At 40.8% G+C, this 25894-nt stretch overlaps 3 protein-coding genes across 3 annotated transcripts in view; 2 read left to right on the top strand and 1 right to left on the bottom strand.

The window, feature by feature from the left end:
- Positions 1-2523: 2523 nt before the first annotated feature.
- Positions 2524-14132, top strand: LOC139761512 (uncharacterized). The gene is made up of 5 exons (XM_071685777.1): positions 2524-2549; positions 2679-3413; positions 5926-6556; positions 11967-12073; positions 12330-14132. The coding sequence occupies exons 1-5, from the start codon at positions 2547-2549 to the stop codon at positions 13551-13553; spliced, it is 2700 nt and encodes an 899-aa protein (XP_071541878.1). The 5' UTR covers positions 2524-2546; the 3' UTR covers positions 13554-14132.
- A 115-nt stretch (positions 14133-14247) lies between these two features.
- On the bottom strand, positions 14248-20184 carry LOC139761454 (uncharacterized). The gene is made up of 5 exons (XM_071685681.1): positions 20059-20184; positions 18670-18782; positions 17158-17355; positions 16852-16995; positions 14248-15626 (listed from the first exon to the last, which is right to left on the bottom strand). Exons 2-5 carry the CDS (start codon positions 18769-18771, stop codon positions 15432-15434), a joined length of 639 nt encoding a protein of 212 aa, XP_071541782.1. The 5' UTR covers positions 18772-18782; positions 20059-20184; the 3' UTR covers positions 14248-15431.
- Positions 20185-22356: 2172 nt separating this feature from the next.
- Positions 22357-25894, top strand: part of LOC139761455 (uncharacterized) — a 5109-nt gene continuing 1571 nt past the window's right edge. The window contains exons 1-4 of the mRNA XM_071685682.1: positions 22357-22510; positions 23887-23999; positions 24409-24615; positions 25400-25543. Of these exons, the coding sequence (XP_071541783.1) occupies positions 23898-23999; positions 24409-24615; positions 25400-25543 (453 nt within the window). The 5' untranslated portion in view covers positions 22357-22510; positions 23887-23897. The remainder of the gene's footprint in view (positions 22511-23886; positions 24000-24408; positions 24616-25399; positions 25544-25894) is intronic.

Raw genomic sequence — 25894 nt, forward strand, 5'->3', positions numbered from 1 at the left:
GGAGGTGGATCATCCGGCGGTGGAGGCTACGGAGGAGGTGGATCATCCGGCGGTGGAGGCTACGGAGGAGGTGGATCATCCGGCGGTGGAGGCTACGGAGGAGGGGGATCATCCGGCGGTGGGGCTACGGAGGAGGTGGATCCAGTATGTACGGGAAATAACCCCTCCAGATCCACTGTGTCAGCACTTCCCCCAAACACTTTTCCGTACACATGACAACAAGCAACCTCTTCCATGTTTGGTTACCTCCTGTGATACGGGGTCAAGGGAATGCAGGGATCACAAGCGGGTTTGTATCATCATCTTAACTCTCTGTATGCATCATAAAGGGATATATTTCGAGTTTTTTTGTAGTAAAACGGATATCTAACGGGTAAATCTCTAAACTATTTTTTGCTTTAACTGAAGTGTGTTAGGCATAGAAACCTGACAACTTTTACCTAACATTTACTCATTATATTTCTGATGCATTCATCATTTTGTTCATCTATAAATAAATTTTTAAATCAAGATATCTTTACTTTGAACATGCCTCATTTCAAAGCTGCTATCCTTAGCTGTACATCTATCATGTATATGTATATGATAAATTGAATTTATTTAGTGGAGAGCTGCTGTCATTATAGGAAATACCTTCGTTTCATACAATATATGACGTGAAGATTGTGCATGGATAGAGTATCAGGGAACTCGCTTTCTTGGATTTCTTATGCCTGTGTAATGGAACTCACAGTGAACATCCCTGTCTTTACCTTCAGGGAAAATGGGTGCAGTGGACTTTGCATACAAGTTGTGACATGATATTCAGAAAGAAAACCAGTTTCATTAACCTTATAGAACTCTATAATTTCCTATGTGGTGGTTGGCAGTTTGACGGAGTAATTAATCAAAGGGTAAGATAGTTGCGTGGTGATAAGAAGGGTGCGGTTGGGAGAAATGAAGGTGGTTTGCATAAATGGTTTGGAATTATACAGAAAATGATTGAGGAGAGTTTGATATACATATACATATGCATATATATGGAGACACTAATATAGTGTAATGAACGTGCACTTCCACATAACAAACAAACCTCCAACAGCCAGGATCGAACCAGGGATCCATGCGTAGCAAGCGGGAGCGCAACAGCTAGGCTACGATCGCCTGATAGTGAAATGACTATCTGAATACTATGTAATCGAAACTTATGCGCTCGATTCTGGGCTGCCCGTGAAAGTGTCATTGTCAGCAACGCTTACAGCTATACCACGGAGGTACATATACTAATCAATACATTGCCAGTAAGTTTAGTGTAAACCTAACGTTATGGATATAATTTTCTTCCACACAGACGACATTGGAAATTATGAAACTGACAACAGTATTCACGAATTCACAAGCAACTGATCGGCTGGTCATATCCCGAAATGATAGACAATTGTCAGCTCGTTCTTATCAGTACAATTTTGATAGTACATATCTCAGAATTCTCTAGCCGCCGCCTATAAAGAATATCGGCAAAAAGGTACGGTAGATGCTGTCAGCCATAGTGAATATCGACAAAAAGGTACGTTAGATGCTGTCAGCCATAAAGAATATCGACAAAAAGGTACGATAGATGCTGTCAGCCATATAGAATATCGACAGAAATGTACGGTAGACGTCGGCCCAAAGATGGGTGAGGTTTCCATAGCTTTTGGTTAATCTTGAATATATCCTGCCGGCAGTGAAGATGGATTGGCAGACTCAGTCTTTTCTGTCAGTGTACTTCGAGAGGTTGCAGGTTTTTTGCTGAAAATACAATCATTTTGTTGAAAACTTTCTCTTTGTCTATCAAAATTAATAAGTCTATGTGAAAGTACCCTATTTTTACTTCTTTCCCGACACCTCTTGATCACTAGGCATCAGACGAATTACTTATGTCCAAGTGTATTGAGAAATCGTGTGACTATTTATAAGACAGCCACAGCAAATCCCATACCACAATGCACAAAAACTATCCATATGTATCATTTGATATATCAGACTATGTGTGTAAGTTTCTGATTGACTATTCTTCCAAAATAATCGAAATGTTATGGTATTCACTTTCCAGACCTAATTATATATATATCTGCACGAGATTTCCTTATGTAGGAGAAGAGTCCTGTTGGCTAAGAAATTCATACATCACCTGTTGCTGTTCCTATCTGTGGTGATGGTGAAAGTGTAATCATATTGTGCAACTCTGAGTTTAAGGAATCAACCTTTACCTTTGTCAGTTTACATCAGTGATTAAATTGATAATTATTCCAATAATCGCTAAGAGATCTTTGATGAGGTAAAATAATCAGGCAGTCTCTAGATTAATAATGATTTCCGCAGTTTAAAACTATTTTCCTAAATAGTATTTATGTTTTACTTTAGTAGGTCAGTTCATTAGTCATAAGTAAGGTTTGTGTGCTCATACCAGCAGCAAGAAAACATACGTTAGGAAATGATGTTATGTAGCGTGATGAGAGAGGAGTATAAAAGAGTGTGAACCCGCAAGAGTCAAGCAGAGCAGAGGACGCCAGCGACCAGACAACATGGTGAGCTATCACTCCCAACATTGCCGCTAGTTACCATGCACAAGCTGATTTCCCTTCATGGAAAGTTCTTTAAGTGGGAGTGAAATATACTCCTTTGTTGACAGACTATCATGTATCTTAATATTACAGAGGCGAGCTGTGGGCGGGCTGTTCCTGGCCATCATGCTAGTGGCCTGTAGCGGCGACGGAGTAGGCCACGGAGGAGGTGGAAGTGGAGGAGGCCACGGCGGAGGTGGAGGAGGCTCAAGTTACAGCAGTTTCGGTGCTGGAGGTGGCGGAGGATTCTCTGGAGGTGGCGGCAGTGGTTACAGTGCTCCTTCTGGTGGAGGCGGAGGCGGAGGCTACGGTAGCGGTGGCGGTGGCGGTGGCTACGGTGGGTCCGGCGGTGGCGGTGGCGGAGGCTACGGTGGGTCCGGCGGTGGTGGCAGCGGTGGTGGAGGCTATGGTAGCTCCGTCGGTGGTGGCAGCGGTGGTGGAGGCTATGGAAGCTCCAGCGGTGGTGGCAGCAGTGGTGGAGGCTATGGAGGCTCCGGCGGTGGGGGCGGTGGTGGTGGAGGCTATGGAGGCTCCGGCGGTGGTGGAGGCTATGGAGGATCTGGCGGTGGTGGCGGTGGTGGTGGAGGCTATGGAAGCTCCGGTGGTGGCGGCAGCGGTGGTGGAGGCTATGGAGGCTCCGGCGGTGGGGGCGGTGGTAGCGGAGGCTATGGAGGGTCAGGTGGTGGTGGCGGGGGTGGTATGTATGGTGGATCCTCTGGCGGTGGAGGCTACGGAGGAGGTGGATCATCCGGCGGTGGAGGCTACGGAGGAGGTGGATCATCCGGCGGTGGGGGCTACGGAGGAGGTGGATCCAGTATGTACGGGAAATAAGCCTCTCCAGATCCACTGTGTCAGCACTTCCTCCAACACGTTCCGTACACATGACAACAAGCAACCATCTTCCATGCTGGTTACCTCCTGTGATACGTGTCAACGGAATGCAGGAGATCACAAGCTGGTGTATCATCATCTTAACTCTCTGTATGCATCATCAAGGGATATAGTCTGTAGTTGTTGTAGTACACTGATATCTATACTGTAAATCTGCTCAACTATGTTTAGCATTGCTGAACTGTGTTAGGCATAGAAACCTGACAACTTTTACCTAACATTTACTCATTATATTTCTGATGCATTCATCATTTTGTTCATCTATAAATAAATTTTTAAATCAAGATATCTTTACTTTGAACATGCCTTCTTTCAAAGCTGCTATCCTTAGCTGTACATCTATCATGTATATGTATATGATAAATTGAATTTATTTAGTGGAGAGCTGTTGTCATTATAGGAAATACCTTCGTTTCATCCAATATATGACGGGAAGATTGTGCATAGTTAGAGTATCAGGGAACTCGCTTTCTTGGATTTCTTATGCCTGTGTAATGGAACTCACAGTGAACATCCTTGTGTTTACCTTAATGGGAAAATGGGTGCAGTGGACTTTGCATACAATTTGTGACATGATATTCAGAAAGAAAACCAGTTTCAGTAACCTTATAGAACTCTACAATCTCCTCTGTGGTGGGTGGCAGTTTGACGGAGTAATTAACCAAAGGTAATATAGTGGCGTGGTAATAAGAAGTGTGCAGTTGGGAGAAATGAAGATGGTTTGCATAAATTGTTTGGAATTATACAGAAAATGGTTGAGGTGAGTTATATACATATATATATATATGCATATACATGGATACACTAATGTAGTGTAATGAACGCGCATTTTCACATAACATACAAACCTCCAACAGCCAGGATCGAACCTGGGACACATGCGTGGCAAGCGGTAGCGCAACAGCTATGCTACGATTGCCCCTGATAGTGAAATGACTATCTGAATGCTATGTAATCGAAACTTATGCGCTCGATTCTGGGCTGCCCGTGAAAGTGTCATTGTCAGCAACGCTTACAGCTATACCACGGAGGTACATATACTAATCAATACATTGCCAGTAAGTTTAGTGTAAACCTAACGTTATGGATATAATTTGCTTCCACACAGACGACATTGAAAATTATGAAACTGACAACAGTATTCACGAATTCACAAGCAACTGATCGGCTGGTCATATCCCGAAATGATAGGCAATTGTCAGCTCGTTCTTATCAGTACAATTTTGATAGTACATATCTCAGAATTCTCTAGCCGCCGCCTATAAAGAATATCGGCAAAAAGGTACGGTAGATACTGTCAGCCATAGTGAATATCGACAAAAAGGTACGGTAGATGCTGTCAGCCATAAAGAATATCGACAAAAAGGTACGGTAGATGCTGTCAGCCATATAGAATATCGACAGAAATGTACGGTAGACGTCGACCCAAAGATGGGTGAGGTTTCCATAGCTTTTGGTTAATCTTGAAGATGTCCTGCCGGCAGTGAAGATGGATTGGCAGACTCAGTCTTTTCTGTCCGTGTACTTCGATAGGTTGCAGGTTTTTTGCTGAAAATACAATCATTTTGTTGAAAACTTTCTCTTTGTCTATCAAAATTAATAAGCCTATGTGAAAGTACCTTATTTTTACTTCTTTCCCTGGGCCTCTTGATCACTAGGCATCAGACGAATTACTTATGTCCAAGTGTATTGAGAAATCGTGTGACTATTTATAAGACAGCCACAGCAAATCCCATACCACAATGCACAAAAACTATCCATATGTATCATTTGATATATCAGACTATGTGTGTAAGTTTCTGATTGACTATTCTTCCAAAATAGTCGAAACGTTATGGAATACAGTTTCCAGACTTAATTATGTATACCCGCACGAGATTTCATTATGTAGAAGAGTCCTGTTGGCTAAGAAATTCATACATCACCTGTTGCTGTTCCTCTCTGTGGTGATGGTGAAAGTGTAATCATATTGTGCAACTCTGAGTTTAAGGAATCAACCTTTACCTTTGTCAGTTTACATCAGTGATTAAATTGATAATTATTCCAATAATCGCTAAGAGATCTTTGATGAGGTAAAATAATCAGGCAGTCTCTAGATTAATAATGATTTCCGCAGTTTAAAACTATTTTCCTAAATAGTATTTATGTTTGACTTTAGTAGGTCAGTTCATTAGTCATAAGTAAGGTTTGTGTGCTCATACTAGCAGCAAGAAAACATACGTTAGGAAATGATGTTATGTAGCGTGATGAGAGAGGAGTATAAAAGAGTGTGAACCCGCAAGAGTCAAGCAGAGCAGAGGACGCCAGCGACCAGACAACATGGTGAGCTATCACTCCCAACATTGCCGCTAGTTACCATGCACAAGCTGATTTCCCTTCATGGAAAGTTCTTGAAGTGGGAGTGAAATATACTCCTTTGTTGAGACTATTATGTATCTTGATATTACAGAGGCGAGCTGTGGGCGGGCTGTTCCTGGCCATCATGCTAGTGGCCTGTAGCGGCGACGGAGTAGGCCACGGAGGAGGTGGAAGTGGAGGAGGCCACGGCGGAGGTGGAGGAGGCTCAAGTTACAGCAGTTTCGGTGCTGGAGGTGGCGGAGGATTCTCTGGAGGTGGCGGCAGTGGTTACAGTGCTCCTTCTGGTGGAGGCGGAGGCGGAAGCCACGGTAGCGGTGGCGGTGGCGGTGGCTACGGTGGGTCCGGCGGTGGCGGAGGCTACGGTGGGTCCGGCGGTGGTGGCAGCGGTGGTGGAGGCTATGGAAGCTCCGGGGGTGGTGGCAGCGGTGGTGGAGGCTATGGAGGCTCCGGCGGTGGGAGCGGTGGTGGTGGAGGCTATGGAGGCTCCGGCGGTGCCGGAGCTTATGGAAGCTCCGGCGGTGGTGGCAGCAGTGGTGGAGCTATGGAGGCTCCGGCGGTGGTGGTGGAGGCTATGGAGGCTCCGGCGGTGGTGGAGGCTATGGAGGATCTGGCGGTGGTGGCGGTGGTGGTGGAGGCTATGGAAGCTCCGGCGGTGGCGGCAGCGGTGGTGGAGGCTATGGAGGCTCCGGCAGTGGGGGCGGTGGTAGCGGAGGCTATGGAGGGTCAGGTGGTGGTGGCGGGGGTGGTATGTATGGTGGATCCTCTGGCGGTGGAGGCTACGGAGGAGGTGGATCATCCGGCGGTGGAGGCTACGGAGGAGGTGGATCATCCGGCGGTGGGGGCTACGGAGGAGGTGGATCCAGTATGTACGGGAAATAAGCCTCTCCAGATCCACTGTGTCAGCACTTCCTTCAACACGTTCCGTACACATGACAACAAGCAACCATCTTCCATGCTGGTTACCTCCTGTGATACGTGTCAACGGAATGCAGGAGATAACAAGCTGGTGTATCATCATGTTAACTCTCTGTATGCATCATCAAGGGATATAGTCTGTTGTAGTACACTGTTATATATACTGTAAATCTGCTCAACTATGTTTAGCATTGCTGAACTGTGTTAGGCATAGAAACCTGACAACTTTTGTACTAATTTTACATTTGATGCATTTATCATTTTGTTCATCTTCAAATAAATTCTTAAATCAAGATACATTTACTTTGAATATGACATTCTCCAAGTTACTACTATCCTTAGTGGTACATCAGTCCTGTAAGATTCAATGGAAGATGGAGATTATTGGGTGGACTTTTCATCAGTGTTGTTCCATTTCTCATTGAACTATGATGAGAAATGAAAGCTACTGACTAGAAAGGTGCCATCAGTGTAGCAATTCCTTTCTCGCATAGAATATGACGAGGACATTATCCCTGTTTAGAACATCGGGAAAGATCCGTCATTCTCTGATTTGGTTACTGAGAAATTAATGCAAATCGTGAATGCTTCCGGAGTTGAACACTCCAACTACAATTACTAATGTTGAGATGGTTAACAGACTCCTGCTGGAGGTGTAGCGTTTGCCCTTGCATGATTCTGAACAGTCCTTCTGTCCTCATGAATCATAAATGTATTCATGAATTCGATTTTTGTCTTTAATGCCAACCCGACTTTAAATTCTGCGACCGCAGTTCCTGCGCAGACCCTCTTTTGTCTTTTCTTAAGGAGTTCATTTCACCTATCTTGAGCCAAAGTATTTATCCTACTTTATTCTTTTTTCTTTATCTTTTTTCCCCCCTTGACTTCAGCGATCATCACACACTCCTTGCTGGGACTTCTGTACCCACATTCCGTCCTCCGTAATCCACAAACACATTCGTCATTATTGCCCATGACCATGACATGTTATCCACTCATACACATCTGGCAAAACTCTGATTTACAAGAGACACACGGTCTACTGTAGGCGAAATCTACATAAATTCATGAGCATACCACGACCATAACAGAACAATAGTAAGGGACAGGATGAGGTGTGGACCGACTCTGCTTTGGTACATTGCTTGTTGGTGATGCTCGAGTCACAAGCAGTGACTCAAGCAATTCCTACAACCATAACAATCTTCTTCCCACAGTTTTCACTTTCATCCTTGACATTATGAAAACTTTTCTAGCTGTGGAATTTGCTAAAGATCTTCCTAACCCTGATATATTTCCTAGCGAACACCTGCTGTGTTTCCTAGCGAACGCCTGGTATGTTTCCTAGCGAACGCTTGGTATGTTAACTAGCGAAAGTCTATCATCTTAGCATCACATGTCTCGCTGTTATGTCCCTAGGTCCTCTGAGTGTACGTAATTGTAAAGAAAAATTCTCTCTCTCTCTCTCTCTCTCTCTCTCTCTCTCTCTCTCTCTCTCTCTCTCTCTCTCTCTCTCTCTCTCTCTCTCTCTCTCTCTCTAATCCTTGGGGATAGGGGAGAAAGAATACTTTCCTGCGTGTCGTAGAAGGCGACTAAAAGGGCTGGGAACGTAGGTCTAGAAATCCTCCCTTCCTGATTTACTTTTTCCAAAAGAAGGAACAGAGATACGGACCAAGTGAGGATTTTTCCCGCTGAGGCTCAGTCAGGTGTTCTTGACACTACCTACCTAGAGAGGAAAATGGCGAATATATATATATATATATATATATATATATATATATATATATATATATATATATATATATATATATATATATATATCTTAAAAGAATACGTGATTCACGAGTACGCTGGAAACCACAAAGAAAATGAAACACGAAGAATCGAGCGCTTTCATGATATTTCACATCTTGAGGAATAAAGAGATAATGAACAAATGTACGTTTGAAGTGAATTGTTAGGCGAGGGTCAGAAGGGGGAGGTCGAGGAAGACGTGAACGCCAGAGCCATGTGTCTGGTGATCACAAGCAAGGGTCAAATCATGATTTCTTAGCTCACAAATTTGTATATATTGACAATTCCCTTGATTACGCTGATTTACATATACCTAAACTGGTATTGGACATACTACTTAATCTGTGTCTCTGTGATATTTCCATATCCCACTGAAATTGTTTCAGTATTTGTAGCAAAATGACTAGATACAATTTTCTGATCTCTGATCCAATCAAGAGAGTGGCCCAGGTCTTGCACGTGCAAGAACACAGCGCTGGCCTAGGTCTTGCACGTGCAAGAACACGGCGCTGGATTCTTGCCCAAGACGAATACTATATTGATGCTGCTTTATTTTCTAATTCAGTTCCTCTCCACTTTGTCCTAAGTAAACTTTACTGCAGCCCTTGAATGTTATCTGATAAACAAAATCATTTGAATATTGAGGCGAGTTTCTTCTGTGGAATGTTCTTAAGTTGTTGGGGTAGTCCTTAGAAGTTGTTGCTGTTCTGTAGTACTGGAAGGGTATTTTAGTGCTGTCACGGTCCTTGGCTCTTGAGTTGAAATTAGCGTCCTCAGCATACCATCATTTTGAAACATACTTTTCTCCTGGATAATCAACTGATGAAGTTATTTGGAACCATCATGTGGAGATGAAATCTATCCTATTTACTTACCTCTTACAATTATTAGCATTTCATTATCTTTACGAAAATTTTCTTGAGGTCAGGTTCACACACACACACACACACACACACACACACACACACACAGACACACACACACACACACTCATAACGTTCCACGTGACCTTCCCTCTCCAAGAAATAATTTTCCCCACGCAACACCAGTTTCTCTCTTATTATATTCTTACCTGAAAATCTTAGCTCCATGACACACTACACCTTATAATTTTCCATGTATTCCTACCGTTATGTTCTTACTTTTATTTTGCTGAACACATTCAAGGTGCCAGACGCAAACGAGTGCTCAGTCTTTACCATATTCTCTCGTCACAAAGTGTACCATAAACATATATGAATGTGTCAGCCATTCTCAGTATATCTTATACACCTCTATATTCTTATAGTGACATTCGTATTCTACAAAAAGGTAGCGTGGAGACTCTTCAGCGATAGTTTCATCAATGTTTAGAGCTGTTGTTTTCAGAAGCAATACAAGGAACTTGAGGAATTAGGACAATTCATATGCGGATCGTGTTCTGACCGAGACACTTGTGGTCGCTGCAAATGGTTGTTAGCTGACTCTCCCGTTTTTCGTAGCTCACTATTGTCGCTGGAAGTCGACGCGCTGATGGTGACTATAACTTGTTGGTGTACATGACCATCACCTCCCTGGTGTACACGACCTCCCGACAATTTTCACTTTCATCCTTCATGTCATCACACAATATTGGAACTGTGTGTAGTAAAAAAAAGAAAAAAATCTCTGGTAAAAAAAAACCCAACTCTGAATCCTCCATGCTCTTCAGCTCAAATATATGTTTTTCTTCTACAAGTCCCTGTGTGGGATGAGTCGCTATAAGTATCATAATCTGTCGTATCAAAGTGCGACATGTCTGTCTCTCAGATCAGAGAATTCAGCGATAAGGGATTCTGTCGGTATCAGAATCCATGTTGTGTGTGGTGTTGAAATCTATACGTGCAGTCCTAAGCAGAGTTAGTGGGAGATGATCCTCTCTTATGATGAGGTCTCTTTACCATATATATATATATATATATATATATATATATATATATATATATATATATATATAGAGAGAGAGAGAGAGAGAGAGAGAGAGAGAGAGAGAGAGAGAGATTTGCTTTATTGCTTTCAGAGGATTACAGTCATCTTTATTTCAATTCTTATTAGTAGTAGATAACAAAATGTTCGACTGAATCTCATGTAATTACAAACTAAAGACACACAGGGAAAACAATTTGTTTTCTGTGACTTAACGTCTTTTGTCACAAATATATTGAAAATTTTGTGTTACTATCTTGCTCACGTATCTATAAACAACAAATGATTTGCTTGTCTTATCGACGTATCTTTTCTTTTAAAAATCGTCGATTAAGAGAGAAAACTTCGTAAGTCTTACTGGTAACGATAATAAGTGCTCTAACAGACAATATCTATCATTTTTAGGATACATTTTAATTTGATTTTTACATAGACTTTCAGTGAAGAGGACTGATTTTTCTTTTATTTTTTTGTGGAGCCACAGCATCTTTACAATTTCGACCTACTGTTTTGTGAATAACATTTTTATGTCTTACTTGTATCCCATCTAGTACAGTTCTTTCGTTATAAAGATTTTCACAGCTTCATTTCGAAGACACGCACGCACACAGACAGAAAGACAGACAGCTCCTCATAACTTGCAGGAGAAATGAGTAATGAATGAACGTCTTCCCAAGCTTTCGTGTTTTTGGAAGTCTTCCTCGTTCCCCTTACAGTGGCCTTTGCAAACAGACCCAGGCATGGGAAGAATAACATGTAGCAAGTCGATCCATGAACCACCAGTGAGGTGAACTCACCGAAATCAAAGCTTGTTGCGTCATTAACCCAGACAGCACACTAACTAGTGGTTAATGCAGTGAATTGCAGAAGAAAACCTTCAGTTTGGTGACAATATTCATTTTCTGAGTCATAACCTCTAGTTAGATTCCTTTGGCAGTGACTTCTAGCATTCTGCTTTTACCTGTGACCTATATCTCTATATGGCTTTGAAATATATATATATATATATATATATATATATATATATATATATATATATATATATATATATATATATATATATATATATATATATATATATATATATATATATATATATATATATATATATATATATATATATATATATATATATATATATATATATATATATATATATATGAAGGTGAAATCATTCTTTTTAATGTTCGTAAAAGATTAATATATATTTTGAAAAATATCTGTATCATGATGGTATATGAGTTGGTCGAATACGTATATCGAACCACACAGCCATATGTTTGTGTGTACGTTAGTATCCTTCGTATGTGCATGGCTGTGTCTGTTTATATATGTATTTATGTACACCGCAGAATGCTACGACGCGGGTAATTTCCAAAAGTTTAGAAGTGACCGTGAATAGGATGAATGGTCAATCCTTTCAAGGGCAGAAGGGGATGTTTTTGGATCATTATAATCATAATTACGTGGAAAATCCAGGTCGTTCTTTGAGACTCCTGCGGCAGCCAGCTGGAATTGTGTGTATAAAAAGGCTGAGACATTCTGAACCTGGCCATAGCGACTCCAGTTATCGACCGACCAACATGGTAAGGAGCGAGTCACTGCGTCTTTCATATATATATATATATATATGTATACACGCACACAAGCTTTACGTATTCCTGTTATTTCCTCAGTTCAACCCTCACTGATTCTTCCCTCTTTCCACTACTCAGAGATTTGTCAAGTTTTTCCATAGATGCATCTCTGTGTAAGCTACAGAGACAGAAGTAATGGTATTCTACGATATTTCATGATATTCTATAATGCTGTTCTGGAAGTTGACTGTGTTTCTGATTTCAGAGGTGTAGCATCGTTGGACTTAGTCTGGCCGTGTTGGTGGCCTCCTGTGGAGCCTCCTACGGCGGTGGTGGAGGAGGCGGTGGTGGTGGTGGAGGCGGAGGTGGAGGCGGTGGTAGATACAGAGGGACTGCAGGTGGTGTTGGAATCGGCGGAGGTGGAGGCTGCGGTGGAAGATACGGCGGAGGTTCCTGTGGCGGAGGAGGAGGAGGAGGAGGAGGCGGTGGACATAGCGTAATCTCCGGAGGTGGTTATCGGGCCCCATCTGTTGGAGGAGGTGGTTCCTTCGGCGGTGGGGGCTTCGTAGGCAGCACCTCCCAGGGTGGCTACGGTGGCTCTTCTGGGCGTGGTGGATTCGGAAGCCACTCTGGAGGTGGTGGATTTGGAGGTGGTTCATCGGGAAGCATCTACCGTGCCTCCTCTGGAGGAAGTGGATTTGGAGGGGGTTCCTCCGGAGGCATCTACCGTGCCTCCTCCGGAGGAGGTGGATTTGGAGGGGGTGGTGGTTCTAGTGGCGGGTATGGTGGATCCTCCCACCGTGGTGGATTTGGAAGAGGCTCTGGCGGTGGTGGATTTGGATCCTCCAGCAGTGGTTATGGTAGTTCTGGTCGGGGTGGTATTAGAGGTGGTTCCTTCGGCGGTGGATTTTCCAGTGGAGGCTACGGAGGCTCCTCAAGAGGAGGGGGATTCGGAGGTGGATTCTCCAGTGGAGGGTATGGAGGATCCTCTGCTGGACGTGGATCTGGAAGTGGATTTGGAGGTGGTTTCAGCCATGGTGGATCCTCCGGTGGCGGTTACAGCGCCTCTTTCGGCCGAGGTGGATTCGGAGGTGGATTCGGAGGTGGATCATCCGGTGGGGTCTATGGTGGCTCCTCCGGCCGAGGTGGATTCGGAGGTGGATCATCCGGTGGAGTCTATGGGGGTTCCTCCGGCCGAGGTGGATTCGGAGGTGGATCATCCGGTGGAGTCTATGGGGGTTCCTCCGGCCGAGGCGGATTCGGAGGTGGTTCCTTCGGTGGAAGGTCATCCAGTGGAGGCTACGGCAGCTCCTCTGGCCGAGGTGGATTCGGAGGTGGCTCCTTCGGTGGAAGGTCATCCAGTGTGCGGTACGGAAGCTCATCTGGTGGAGGTGGATCTTCCGGTGGACGTTATGGCGTGTCATCAAGTGGAGGAAGTGGATTCAGTGGAGGATCTAGCAGGGGTGGCGGGGTTAGGTATGGCAAGTAAGTACCAAACAGTCATATCTCCATACATGTGTCTAAGAACAAGCTGCTGTACCCTCAACTTCGTCATCAGTGTTTGATGAGAAAGAACATTTTTGCATCTCTCATTGGTGAGAGTTTCTGTATTCCTTATGTATGCTGAAATGTTTCTCTAATTCTCATTTCTGTATGTTGAGAGTTTTTCTGTATTCCTTATGTATGCTGAAATATTTCTCTAATTCTCATTTCTGTATGTTGAGAGCTTTTCTGTATTCCTTATGTATGCTGAAATGTTTCTCTAATTCTCATTTCTGTATGTTGAGAGCTTTTCTGTATTCCTTATGTATGCTGAAATATTTCTCTAATTCTCATTTCTGTATGTTGAGAGCTTTTCTGTATTCCTGATGTATGCTGAGAGCCATTTCTTTGAATTTCATTTTTGTATGTTGAGAGTTTATCTATTTCTTGTGTGTGCCTAAAGTTCTTCTAAAATTCAATACTGAATGTTAATATTTTCTGTATTCTTTATGTATGATGAGAGGAGTTTTTGACTGCATTGTCATTCTGTAAACAATGTAAACATTAAATCTATATAAAGCATATTTCAAAATTGATGGATTTCATTTATTCTGGTGTAACATTTCACCTCAAAAGAGAAGGACTGATAGATGGGTACTGTACCCACTGTTAGCATCTGATTAGGACAATCAAAATGTCTATTAGGACAATTAGAATGTTTATTAGGACAAATGGAAAGTCTATTCTTTGTGAATAAGAACAAAATTGATTCTAGAGAATATAAGAAAAACTCTTTGAAGCATTGGTTAATGAGTGAGAGATGAATTTCACCATACCGACGTTATAACGTATGGTTAACCTTATAAAGTTCACTGTCTACTGTAATGTCACTCATCAACGACAGAATGACACTGATCTTCAGTATACTTTACCTAAAGTGTTGCCTACCTAGTCTTATGAGCACATGATGATGTATGATTGTAGATTCTTTATGTTGAAGGTTCCAGTCACAGACAAGAGTCCACATCAAGGCCGGGCCTTAATTGAAATATAGAGAGAGTTATGAAAGGGAAAGATATAACACAAGGAAAATGTTTTAGGAATTTTACAGGAAGTGGAACACCCCTGTCTTTTGAAATGTGCCAGGTCATAGTTATTGGGAAACTGAGAAAAACATGAGAAGGTAGAAAGTTCCAAAGCTTCGACATGTAGGGAAAGAAGCAGTTACCAGAACTGCCCACGAATTTATCAAGTATAGTAGAATGACAAGTCTGGTCAACTGATATATGTAGGTAACTGAGCCATTTAGACATATCTAAATTTTGACTCATACAGGAACTTTTGTTAACCGAAAGAGTAATTGGAAGTTAAAAAGATGAATGGTAGATGTGAAGTAGACTGTGCTTGCTGCATACTTCGGCACGTCATGGGAAGCGAGGTCGGTGGTTTAGTGACTCTTAAGTTTCAATATTATCTGCCGGGTCTGAATATATTCTTCCGGGTCACGAAATGATACATCGCACCACAAAATCATTCATTTCGTGGCTTTCTTTGCCAAGGATCATATACTATTCTATGCAAGTTTATATATGGATCCCGTAGTAGTTATACTTGGTCAAATTGTCCACGAAATTTTCATGGAGAGTCACCTTGGCTACGAAGAGTTGTGTTTATATACTTTTATGATCTGTGATTAGAGGTAGTGCATGTGGAGAGGTCCTTCACGTACACTCGTATTCTTGATGTTGAGTTGTAGGCAAAGTGCGTTGCTAAGTATCACTGTGGCCAGCAGGGTAATGGAGACTATTTGAGTTGTATATTTGCCTCTCACACTGATGTTGTCATCGGTCCTAGGCTTTACAGATGATCAGGTAGCAAACTTGGCTCACAGTTGTTTAATCATGACCTTTATCGCTAAGAAATCTACCTCTGGCGTAGTCGTTTTTTCCATCTCTTTTCTTACGTCGAGTTCGTCCTTAATCTCGAAGCCTAGCCGGTGAAATAACTTTTCAGTGTATGGGCTGGTAACCAGTGCACGAGCAAGTTGGCAGCCCTTCTTTGTGGCCAGGTCGATGCTCATCTGAAAACAAGTTATTCTATAAAATCTATTTTGAGTGGGAGCAGAAATACTGGAGATGGAATACATTCCCTCGGTATGATGGTACGTTGAAGAAAATAGATCCAGTCAACTTTATGACGTGTGGTATATCCTCATCTAAATGAATGTGATCATGGCAGTGACTAGGGAGGGAGGTAGGGCTAACTGTGGAATGATGAACCGTTAAGAAATAGAATGGAAAATACCGTAATTGTTATTTGCAGATGATGCTGTGAAAGCTAAATCACGGGGAAAAGTAGGAAAGAATGGTGTGCCGGATCGACGATGTATGTAAGAAGATGCTGAATGTAATAGCAAGTAAAAAACTATCTAAGACGGTATTTTTGGGAAGGTAAGACTGCAAGACTGTAAGATCTATTAGGATAGTGAAGAACTTGGAAATCATGGAAGAGTTTAGATATATCTACACTAGTTCTACTTCTAGTATATAAGTTCTTAACAACAGTTTGAAATCTTTTATGTACACAGTGGAGTTAAAACTTCCCATAGTGTTTTCTTATCAATCATATCTTATGATTTTAGCAAATTCATGATATATCGCATATTGACCGTCTTATCTTTAAAAACATCAAACAGCAAAGGTCTGTTTAATAAACATTCAGTCCATGCGAAAGCCAACCATTTAGCTTAACAGTTAAATGGTAGTTCACGCGTCCTTTAAACACAATCAGGGGTAATGGTGCTATTCAATTTGTTTACTAAGAAGGCGTATCATCTTGTTATTCTTACATTCATATGTGAAGTGATAAGTTAAATGATAATGGTTTATCTGTACTGCCTAATATACTTCTAGGCTACATGTTTTTCACACTCAAGGTCCCAGACTCGCTTCCGAGATGGTAAGTGTTTCTATAGTTTGTATTACATGCTTTCTAAAGTAATTCAGCAGTATCTCCACCTGTGTACTTAATAATCTGAATTCCCATTCCATCTATACTCCAACCCTACAGGTTTTATAAGTAAATTAGCGCATGTCTCATCTTCTTTAAGATGTTTTCCTCTCCCCATCCATAGTTCACATGCTACTGACGCATAGTAATCCATCTTCGCATCAATATCCAAGTCTCTTACATCACCATTGCCAGTCAGATCTTCATAGTTTTCCTACATCATACACAAGCTACACCAACTGCCTGAGACACTTCCATCCCTCGAGTAAGCCCACCACACTAAGACTACCACTCACCTCTACCATCTTTTTAGCAATGCCACGTTTGCAGTAGTTGGTGTCAACGCAGACACGGTCAAATTCCAGTAAGCAGTCCACCTCTGGATTCTGGAACTCGTCGTAAAGATTCTTCGCCTTCTCCAAAAGCATGTGGACTGTATTCTGGAAACAGCATCTATACAGTGACACCGATTTCATTTGCAATCTAATCTAAGGACGTGAGACAAGTCCTGCTGATAGTAATTCTATTTTGATGAGATTAATCATTACTGAGGAAGTTAGAGATATGATATCAATTAGACCAAAGATTTTGACCAACTGTACCATGCTTTCTGTACTTGACTGGTGTTCCTCTTTGGACGTCTCTGCTTCCAAGTTACGCTTCTTTATGAAGCTGGTTCTTGCACCAATTAATGAGCCAGTCGCCTTGTCTCTGACAACCACAGACACTCCAGATGCTATGCATTGACTTACAAGCACGACATCATACTGACATTTTCCATCATCAGCGACACATTTGGTCTGCATAAGATACATCACATTGTGTAAATGGAAAACTGACGTAGTCAGAATCGTATTTACCTTAGTTACGTTCTAGTTTTCTGTTTAAGGAAATATTGCAATATATATTTGCATTAGTGTATGTGACACACTCCGTTATAAGAACAATGCATTTTGGAAGTAGAACAATAGAATATCAATATAGGATGTTGAAAAGATTCATTTTAAAGGTCTAGAAAGATAAGGGTCTTGAAGCCAATATCTTAAAACTGCTAAGCTAAGCAAAATTTTGTTTTTGTTCCCCTAAATTCAAGGAATGTGATTCGGGTCATAGCAAGAGACGTTGATTACAATGCATCAAGTAACATACTTGAATATCAAAATTCGGTGATTAAAAGCACTTTGAGTGGCCAGTCAGAGTTCTGGTCTGAACACTATTAGAAAGACGAGAACAAAAACTCATAAGGAGAGGTAGGAGGATCTAAAACTAATTACATCACAGACGCGAGATTTAAAACATCGTAACTTTGCAAGAGCTTTTAAGATACTGCAAGATAATCAATAACATTATCATCCTCCTGCTACTAATGCAATGGACTTGAAGCTTAGAGGAATAATTTCATGCCAGCGTAAGGAATGTGTTCAGCGAGGCATTCAAAACTGGAATTACACTGACTTTATGGGTCATACAAGTCGAAGTCAATAAATCCATTCAAGGAAAACAAAAGATCATATCTGTTTACCGGAAAACTAGAAATAGGAAAGATCCTCTTCACATATAACCTAGTTTCAGACCAGGTGGCCTTCTGCAACGTTCTTATCTATCTATCTATCTATCTATCTATCTATCTATATCTATATATATATATATATATATATATATATATATATATATATATATATATATATATATATATATATATATATATATATATATATATATATATATATATCTTTCTTTTAAACTATTCGCCATTTCCCGCGTTAGCGAGGTAGCGATAAAAACAGAGGACTGGGCCTTTTTTGGGATATCCTCACCTGGCCCCACTCTGTTCCTTCTTTTGGAAAATTAAGAAAAAGAAAAAAACGAGAGGGGAGGATTTCCAGCCCCCCCCCTCCCTCCCCTTTTAGTCGCCTTCTACGACACGCAGGGAATACGTGGGAAGTATTCTTAATCCCCTATCCGCAGGGATATATATATATATATATATATATATATATATATATATATATATATATATATATATATATATATATATATATATATATATATATATATATATATATATTATGTCTTTACGTTAGGGTACAACCATAACAGTTATGATATCCTACCAAACTTTCCCGTGGGTAGAATTCCCTGCTGAATAGATCCAATATTTCGTCACAGTCAGCAGCAGTGGCTTGCTTGTACTCTAACTCCATGACGTCACTCATTGTGCTGAAGCCTGAGTGAGAGAACTCATAGAGATTATGATCAATATTCAAATAAATTCTGAGAGACTACGCACAGATAAAGATTATAATTGGACCACATTCTTTCAATAGATGTCTAAATACCTGAAGAATGAGGAGCAAGAGTTTCGTAATGAAGTGAAATGTAAAGATGTAAGAAGACTGGAAATGAAGAAATAAAGATGTAAGAAGACTGGAAATGAAGAAATAAAGATGTAAGAAGACTGGATATTTAGAAAAAAAACTAGTTGAATGACGTAGATATGCAAGTTTATAACAAGCACACCAGCCAGACGCTTAAAAAATAAGCTTAATCTGTTGATTACGTAGGTTCTAGCAGCTCCCGTTAGCCTAAGGCGAGGCAACATTCCGACAGCCAAATGGAAGCAATCGGGTTACGAATTCAAGGTCACGTACTTCATGTACTGTTAACCAGCTCATACATAACTTGCTCTTGCCAGCCACAACTTTATGGTATGGTCACCTAAGCTCATCTGTCTGCTACTGGACACCCATACTTGTTTCCTTTTTTATTTTTCCTTCCCATACCTGCCCTCCGAAGCATTCATCCTATGTGCTACTGCAAAACATAGACATACATACGAAGGCCCTTCACAGCCACATCATAAGTGTGGAGATGCAACACTGTCACATCATTTGTAATGGAGACCCAGCATAGACGCATCATGCATGTGGAGTCACAACATAGATACATCATACGTGTGAAGGCACCAATCAGCCACATCATTTGTGGGAAGGACCAACATAGACATATCATTCGTGTGGAGGCACAACATAGCCACGGTACAAGTGTGATCTCATAGCATTGCTATATCATTTATGCGAAGGACCAACATAGCCACATCATACGTGTTAGGGCATAACATAGACATACATAGGAAGCCCCAACACACCACATCGCACGCGTGGAGGCACAACATAGCCACATGATATATTCTGTCATTTGACTCCTCTTTCTTTGCTGTTTTTCGCATTTTCTTTTCTTTATTCATGATGTGGTCCAGTAAACCAATAACATCAACCACATTGCTTGGACTTTTCTCTCTTGTTGACACTTGGTCAACAGCGACATAGCAAATCGTCTGTTACCACTCGAGCTTTTAATCCTTATGTAAGATGAAGGCCGAATACAGGATCTAAATTTCAATAGTAACGACTAGAGAAGGTGACCATTAAAAGTCTTCTCCAATGACATTTTCATGAAACATTGACTGAACCTACTATTGTTTGCGTGTTTTGGTGACTCACCTGCTTAAGCAGTTAAGAGAGGCTTAAGAAGCTGTGAGAGATCTTTCGCCTTCTACCTCTGGACGGTGACTGGCGGAGTTCCGCATATCGCCTCGCAGTATATGCGAGATAAGCTGACCTCTTTGTATAGTACACGTGTGTTTGTATCGCGTGTGTTTATATGGTAAGATGTGTTGCATTCGCGATTGCTCCATGTTTGCTTCATGTTGCGTGTGAGTTTGCGCGTTGCCGGTCTTAACTTGCTGTGTGTTTATGTGACTATTGTCTTTTACATTGTACGTTATTTTGGCCGTTTGTATTCCATCCTCTATGTTTTTCTCCCCTGTGAGTCTGTCCATGCTGGTGCATGTTTGTTAGTGTTTTAATGTATGCACGTGGCTTTGTGTGTGAACGTTGCTGAACACAACTGAATTCCAATGGCAACAGACCACTGGGTTCTAACGAGGCTGTCTGTGATAATCCAAGGGATCAGAAGTTCGTTGATTAAAGTAGTAGAAGTAGAAGAACTTACAGATTTTCACTGAATTTTCGCCCGTGTGAGGCTACAACGCCACTGAAAACTCACCTTTGACAACGCTGTATGATTAGGAATACAGTTACTCCTGATTCCTTTCTGCTGGAGGTATCGCTGCCTTGCATTGCAGGAGCCTCTGAAATGAAATTCAAATCAATGGGAAGCAATGAAAATCGCCAGAAATTAATCAAAATCCAAAAGGAGTGTAAGAAGGTCATACGACAGAGTAAACGCGACGAAGAAAAAAGAATTTCCTTGAGAGTTAAGAATAATCTGAAGGAATTCTTCAAATATATAAGAAAAAGGAAGACAATAAAGAAGGAATTGGTCCATTACGAAACGAACATGACACGCTAACTAATGACGACAAGAAAATGATTACCGTACTAAATTAATCTTTTAACTCCGCATTCACAATCGAAGAAAACATCTCGAATACCGCAACAAATGAAAAGTTTCAAGGTTCTGATGAAAAGGAGTTGAAGGTTAGAGAAAGAGAGAACTCTGAAATATTCAAATTCTTTGACCAAATAAATCCTAACAAATCCAACAGCCCAGATAACCTAGCTCCAAGATTTTTAAGGGATGTCAGGAGACAGCTGATGATATACCCTATAACAAGAATATTCAACCAGTCTTTCGTCGGATGTTCAGGTGGCAACTGACTGGAAACTAGCATATTGTACTTCTATATATAAAATAGGAGACAAAAAGTGTCTTGAACTACCACCCAATTAGCCTTACGTCATTGTTACGTGGAACGATGGGGAGAAAAATAGTATGAGGTAGAATTGTCACAATTGGATCTCGTCTCCCTTAATGAAAAAAAAAAAGGTAGACTTCATCAGGAGTTAATCCAAGTGTTCAAAATTCTAGACAAGTTCGATCACGTAAACCACGAAACATCTTTTTGAAATACAAAAAATTCCTGGATCCCAGGACAAATGGAATAAAACTCAGAGCTAAAAGATGCATTACAGGGGAAAAAGAGTCTTTTCCCTGAAGTGTGTTGAGCACTGGAATGAATTACTTTCAAACGTAGTGAATGTTAAGACTATAAATACCTTCAACAGTCGTTTAGAAATACAATGTAATTTCAGGTATACTCTGAGATAAACGCCAGAAATATACAGCATAAACAATAACTGTAATGAGGACAGTAGAGGGCCGATATGCAGCAGCGGGGAAGACGATGATGCTTTCAGAAACTGTTGAGCGAATTATATTTCCATGTCAAGTTAACTTCTTTTTCTTACTAAACAACTCAGTTGCAGGCCAATTAAGACTCGTGTTGTCTGTCTTTCTCATGTAAATCTCATGTAAATCTCTCTGTATGTACACATACGGGAGTAAAGATACAAGGCAAGAGACGAGGCAACACTACAATCAAACTCTCCCACCCTACCACACTAGTAATAAATTCACACACACACACACACACACACACACACACACACACACACACGCAACACTAACACGCAGACATGTATAGCAATGAGCAAACCTCCTCCAACAAAGCACCCAGTCAAGGACAAAAAAGAAAAAGAAAGCCAACAAAAATGTGTCCAGTAGACAAAAGCACACACACACACACACACACACACACACACACACACACACCACTAACACGCAGACACATATAGCAATGAGTAAACCTCATCCAACAAGGCACCCAGTTAAGTATAAAGAAAAAAAAATACAACAAGAATGTGTCAAAAGTACACACACACACACACACACACACACACACACACACACAGTATGTAAGTGCACTTTTTATGCCCACTTGTGCTCTTCAGAAGCAGATGCAAAGGCTATTCTCCGTTGCTTGCGACCCTTTAGCCGACTGCGGTTGACGCACGCACTATCAGTTCACTTTGAGCAGTCTAGCAGGACAGACCATTCGTCTCTGAATACGAGGGTAATTCTCAAGAAGAAGTAAGTGGCGTGATTTTTCTTCTTTTCAATCATCGAATTTATGTCGTTTAAGCTTGTAAAACTTGTGTGTTTGTGGTGTGGATGGATGAATGATTACATGGGCATAGTTCGAATCAGGCATTTCTTTAGTTATCAGATAGGATGGAGATGACTTCAGGGTGAAATATAGCTTGAATGATAATGCACTGTGGGTATGAGGGACTATCTATTATTGAGTACCCTGCTCTTCATAAGTGGTCCCAGCTAACTCTCTACTAATAATTGGCCTAATCCACCCGCGGAACCTCCTCGTCCGTATCCACACTGAATTTCCAAGCAGCATTCCAGTCCACATCATATACCCTAAACGTACCATCAAATTCTGCATTTTCCTCTGCTCCTTGTTAAGTAGGGAATAAGATAATGCTTGGTGACGCTTGTTTTCTTTCTTAACCACGGTGATCTTGACATTCGTTCTCCACTCTGAGTGAAAGTTCTCCTCCTGCTTCAATATCTTATCTGATTAATGTTATTGAGTGGATTTTTCCAACGCAGAGTTAACCTTCTTCCTTATGTATAGAAACCTTAAGATCGTAAAAATCATTGTTCATATCTGTCTTACTTATCACAAGATCCATCATCATCCCCCCTAAAAAAAAAGAACACAGGGAATTTAGTACCATCGATTCAGATTATCTATTTCAAGTACGTTGTGCTCACGTGACTATAAAAACAATGGGGTGAGGCTTAAATTAAGAGGGAAAAGGTTTCGCATAATTGTAGGGAAATACATACCTTTTTCATAGACTAGATGAAAACTGATGTGAGTTACATGCTGATATCACAAATGCTAAGATGATAAGCTTACTCAATAAATGACTTGACGATCATTTATGTTACGTGTATACCATCAGCTAGAAAGAAATGAGAAAGCAATCAAACTCTTTAAATCTAGTAGCCATATGTCACATCACCTTTCATAAGGGTTGAAGTGTGTGCGGGATACAATCTAAAACTTTTAAAGACTTGTGAACTCTTTATAATCAACAGTGCTTTTGGTCATATAAGCCTCACAGATCTTGATTTACGAAATAAAGGGTTGAAAGATAAATATCCTTTATAAGTTCCTTGATATGAAAATAATAGAATGACAGCACATTAAGAACAGCTGAGAATATATTTTCCCTTTATATTGTTTTAGCTTTGCACATTTTCTCTCATCCTTACCAATTGTTTTTATCATGGGATGACGTATTGTGTATAGGTTAGCCACGCAGACATAATTGTATGTTTGCCAAGTTCCAGAATATTTAATTATGGTTTTTACTTGATCCTTATTTTTGTCTTTACCTTCAGATAATACTGATTGCAGTAATGACACATCGTTTTTCATGCAGGTGTCAGCATAATGGGTAACCCTGACGAGATCGAGTATGTCGTCCTTTCTATGGCAGATATCGCCGAAGTGGAAGATCTACTAGCACTGGAATTCTATCCGAGGGAGAATTTGGTAAAGTATATAATAACTGAAGACAGAGAAACATACTGACTAGTAACGAATTCACCTACTGAAGATATTCATTCCCTTTTTTTTTTATTCTGATCCGTCTTGCTCCTGGTTATCTGAATGATGGGCATAATTGTGCCTTCTTGATGAAGTCTGTTACCCTGGGATTCATAGCACTATCAGGCATATGTATATATATATATATATATATATATATATATATATATATATATATATATATATATATATATATATATATATATATATATATATATATATATATATATATATATATATATATATATATATATATGCATTGCATTAATCCACTTGTCAGGAAAGTGGAATGCACCAAACAGAGTCTCTGACAATACTTTGATACGTATCTTTAAATGTGTTAACAACTTTGCAGAGCAAAGGCGTTCACGAGGACGGTAATAAGTCAAGAGAAGGGATGCATAGCAAGATGGTGAGGCTCTGTCTGGCATCTGGGTTGACTGTGGGTGCCAGAGACAAGGCCACAGGTTCACTGGTAGGGGTGAGAACCAGCTACCTCACTACACGTGAGTCAGAAAGGAAGTCTAAAGAGGAGAAGGCCAAGTACAGTAGTGAGGAAGAGGTACGGCTGCATGATATGAATCGGTTAATTTGTCTCAAATTCTTAAATCTTGTAACAGTGTCTGTACTGATATAAGGAAGATAATTCCATTTTGAAAGATAGCATTTACCAAGTGTCATTGTATCGAGTGGTTAGATATTTTTGCATTTTAGGTTAGATGTTATATCTATATTAGAGTGATATCTATCAAAACAGATATTCTTGAATATAATTCTGAAATGCATTATGTCCACTGTTGCCAACATTGATGATAACATAGTCTAGATACATACCATTCAATCATATAGAGATACATGAAAAATCATGACATCTAAACAGCCATAGAAGAAAGAAATTTGAATATATAAACAATAGGGTAGACTTAGTAATGGATGTAGAGCAGCTGATGTCTTTTATCCAAACAAATCCTCACATGAATCTTCGGAAACAACTTTGCTGTGTAACTCATAATGCTTTTAAAGGGACGTTAATTGCACCTTTATAGACTTTATAGGAGAGGTTAGATGAAAGAACATATTATGTTTCAATGTTTCCTTCACTATAAGTCCCACCTCAGGTAAGAGATCATAATCAATAGTTTTTTTTATTATCTTAGAGCTTTTGAGATACTACTCTGAAATGTTATGGATAAAAGCCACTTGAATACTTTTCCTCACGTTCTTTTCTCCATATATCATTTGGCAGTGTGAAGTAGGAGATTATGTTCCACAAAACGAGGTTCCCTGGTTCCCAAGTCGGACTGTAGATGATAATGTAAATATTAACGTTCGACTTGTGTCCCCAGAGGAGGATGTACGTACTGCTGGAAAAGGCAAAGAATTCCCATGACATGTTCCAGGACTCAAAAGTGAAGAAGGTCGTTGACTTTGACCGCCTCTGCGTCCGTGAAGACTACTGCAGACGTGGCATTGCTAAAAAGATGGTGGAGGTGAGTGGAGGACCAGATGTAGTGGTCTACTTGGACGATGGTGGAGGTAGAAGGTAGAGCCGAGATTTAGTGATGGTGTTCGGATGATGTTGGAGAGAATGACGAGGCAGTCATAGTGTTGATGTTCGAATGGAGATGAATGGGCAGCCAGCCATGGGGTGATAATGGTGGTGGTGAATGGTCAGTCACCTGTGGTTGTTTCGAAGGCAAATGGAAGTGAGACGTGAACTACGTTATGGAGATTTTGCTGAACAAAAGGAAATCAGATCCTGTTATGTGATGAAGTGTGGAATTTTTGAGAGGTGAGAGGAGCACAGTCAAGAAATGATTTAGGATGGTGGTGTATGATAG

Source organism: Panulirus ornatus, chromosome 40 (genome assembly GCF_036320965.1).
Source record: "Panulirus ornatus isolate Po-2019 chromosome 40, ASM3632096v1, whole genome shotgun sequence".
Lineage (NCBI taxonomy): Eukaryota > Metazoa > Arthropoda > Malacostraca > Decapoda > Palinuridae > Panulirus > Panulirus ornatus.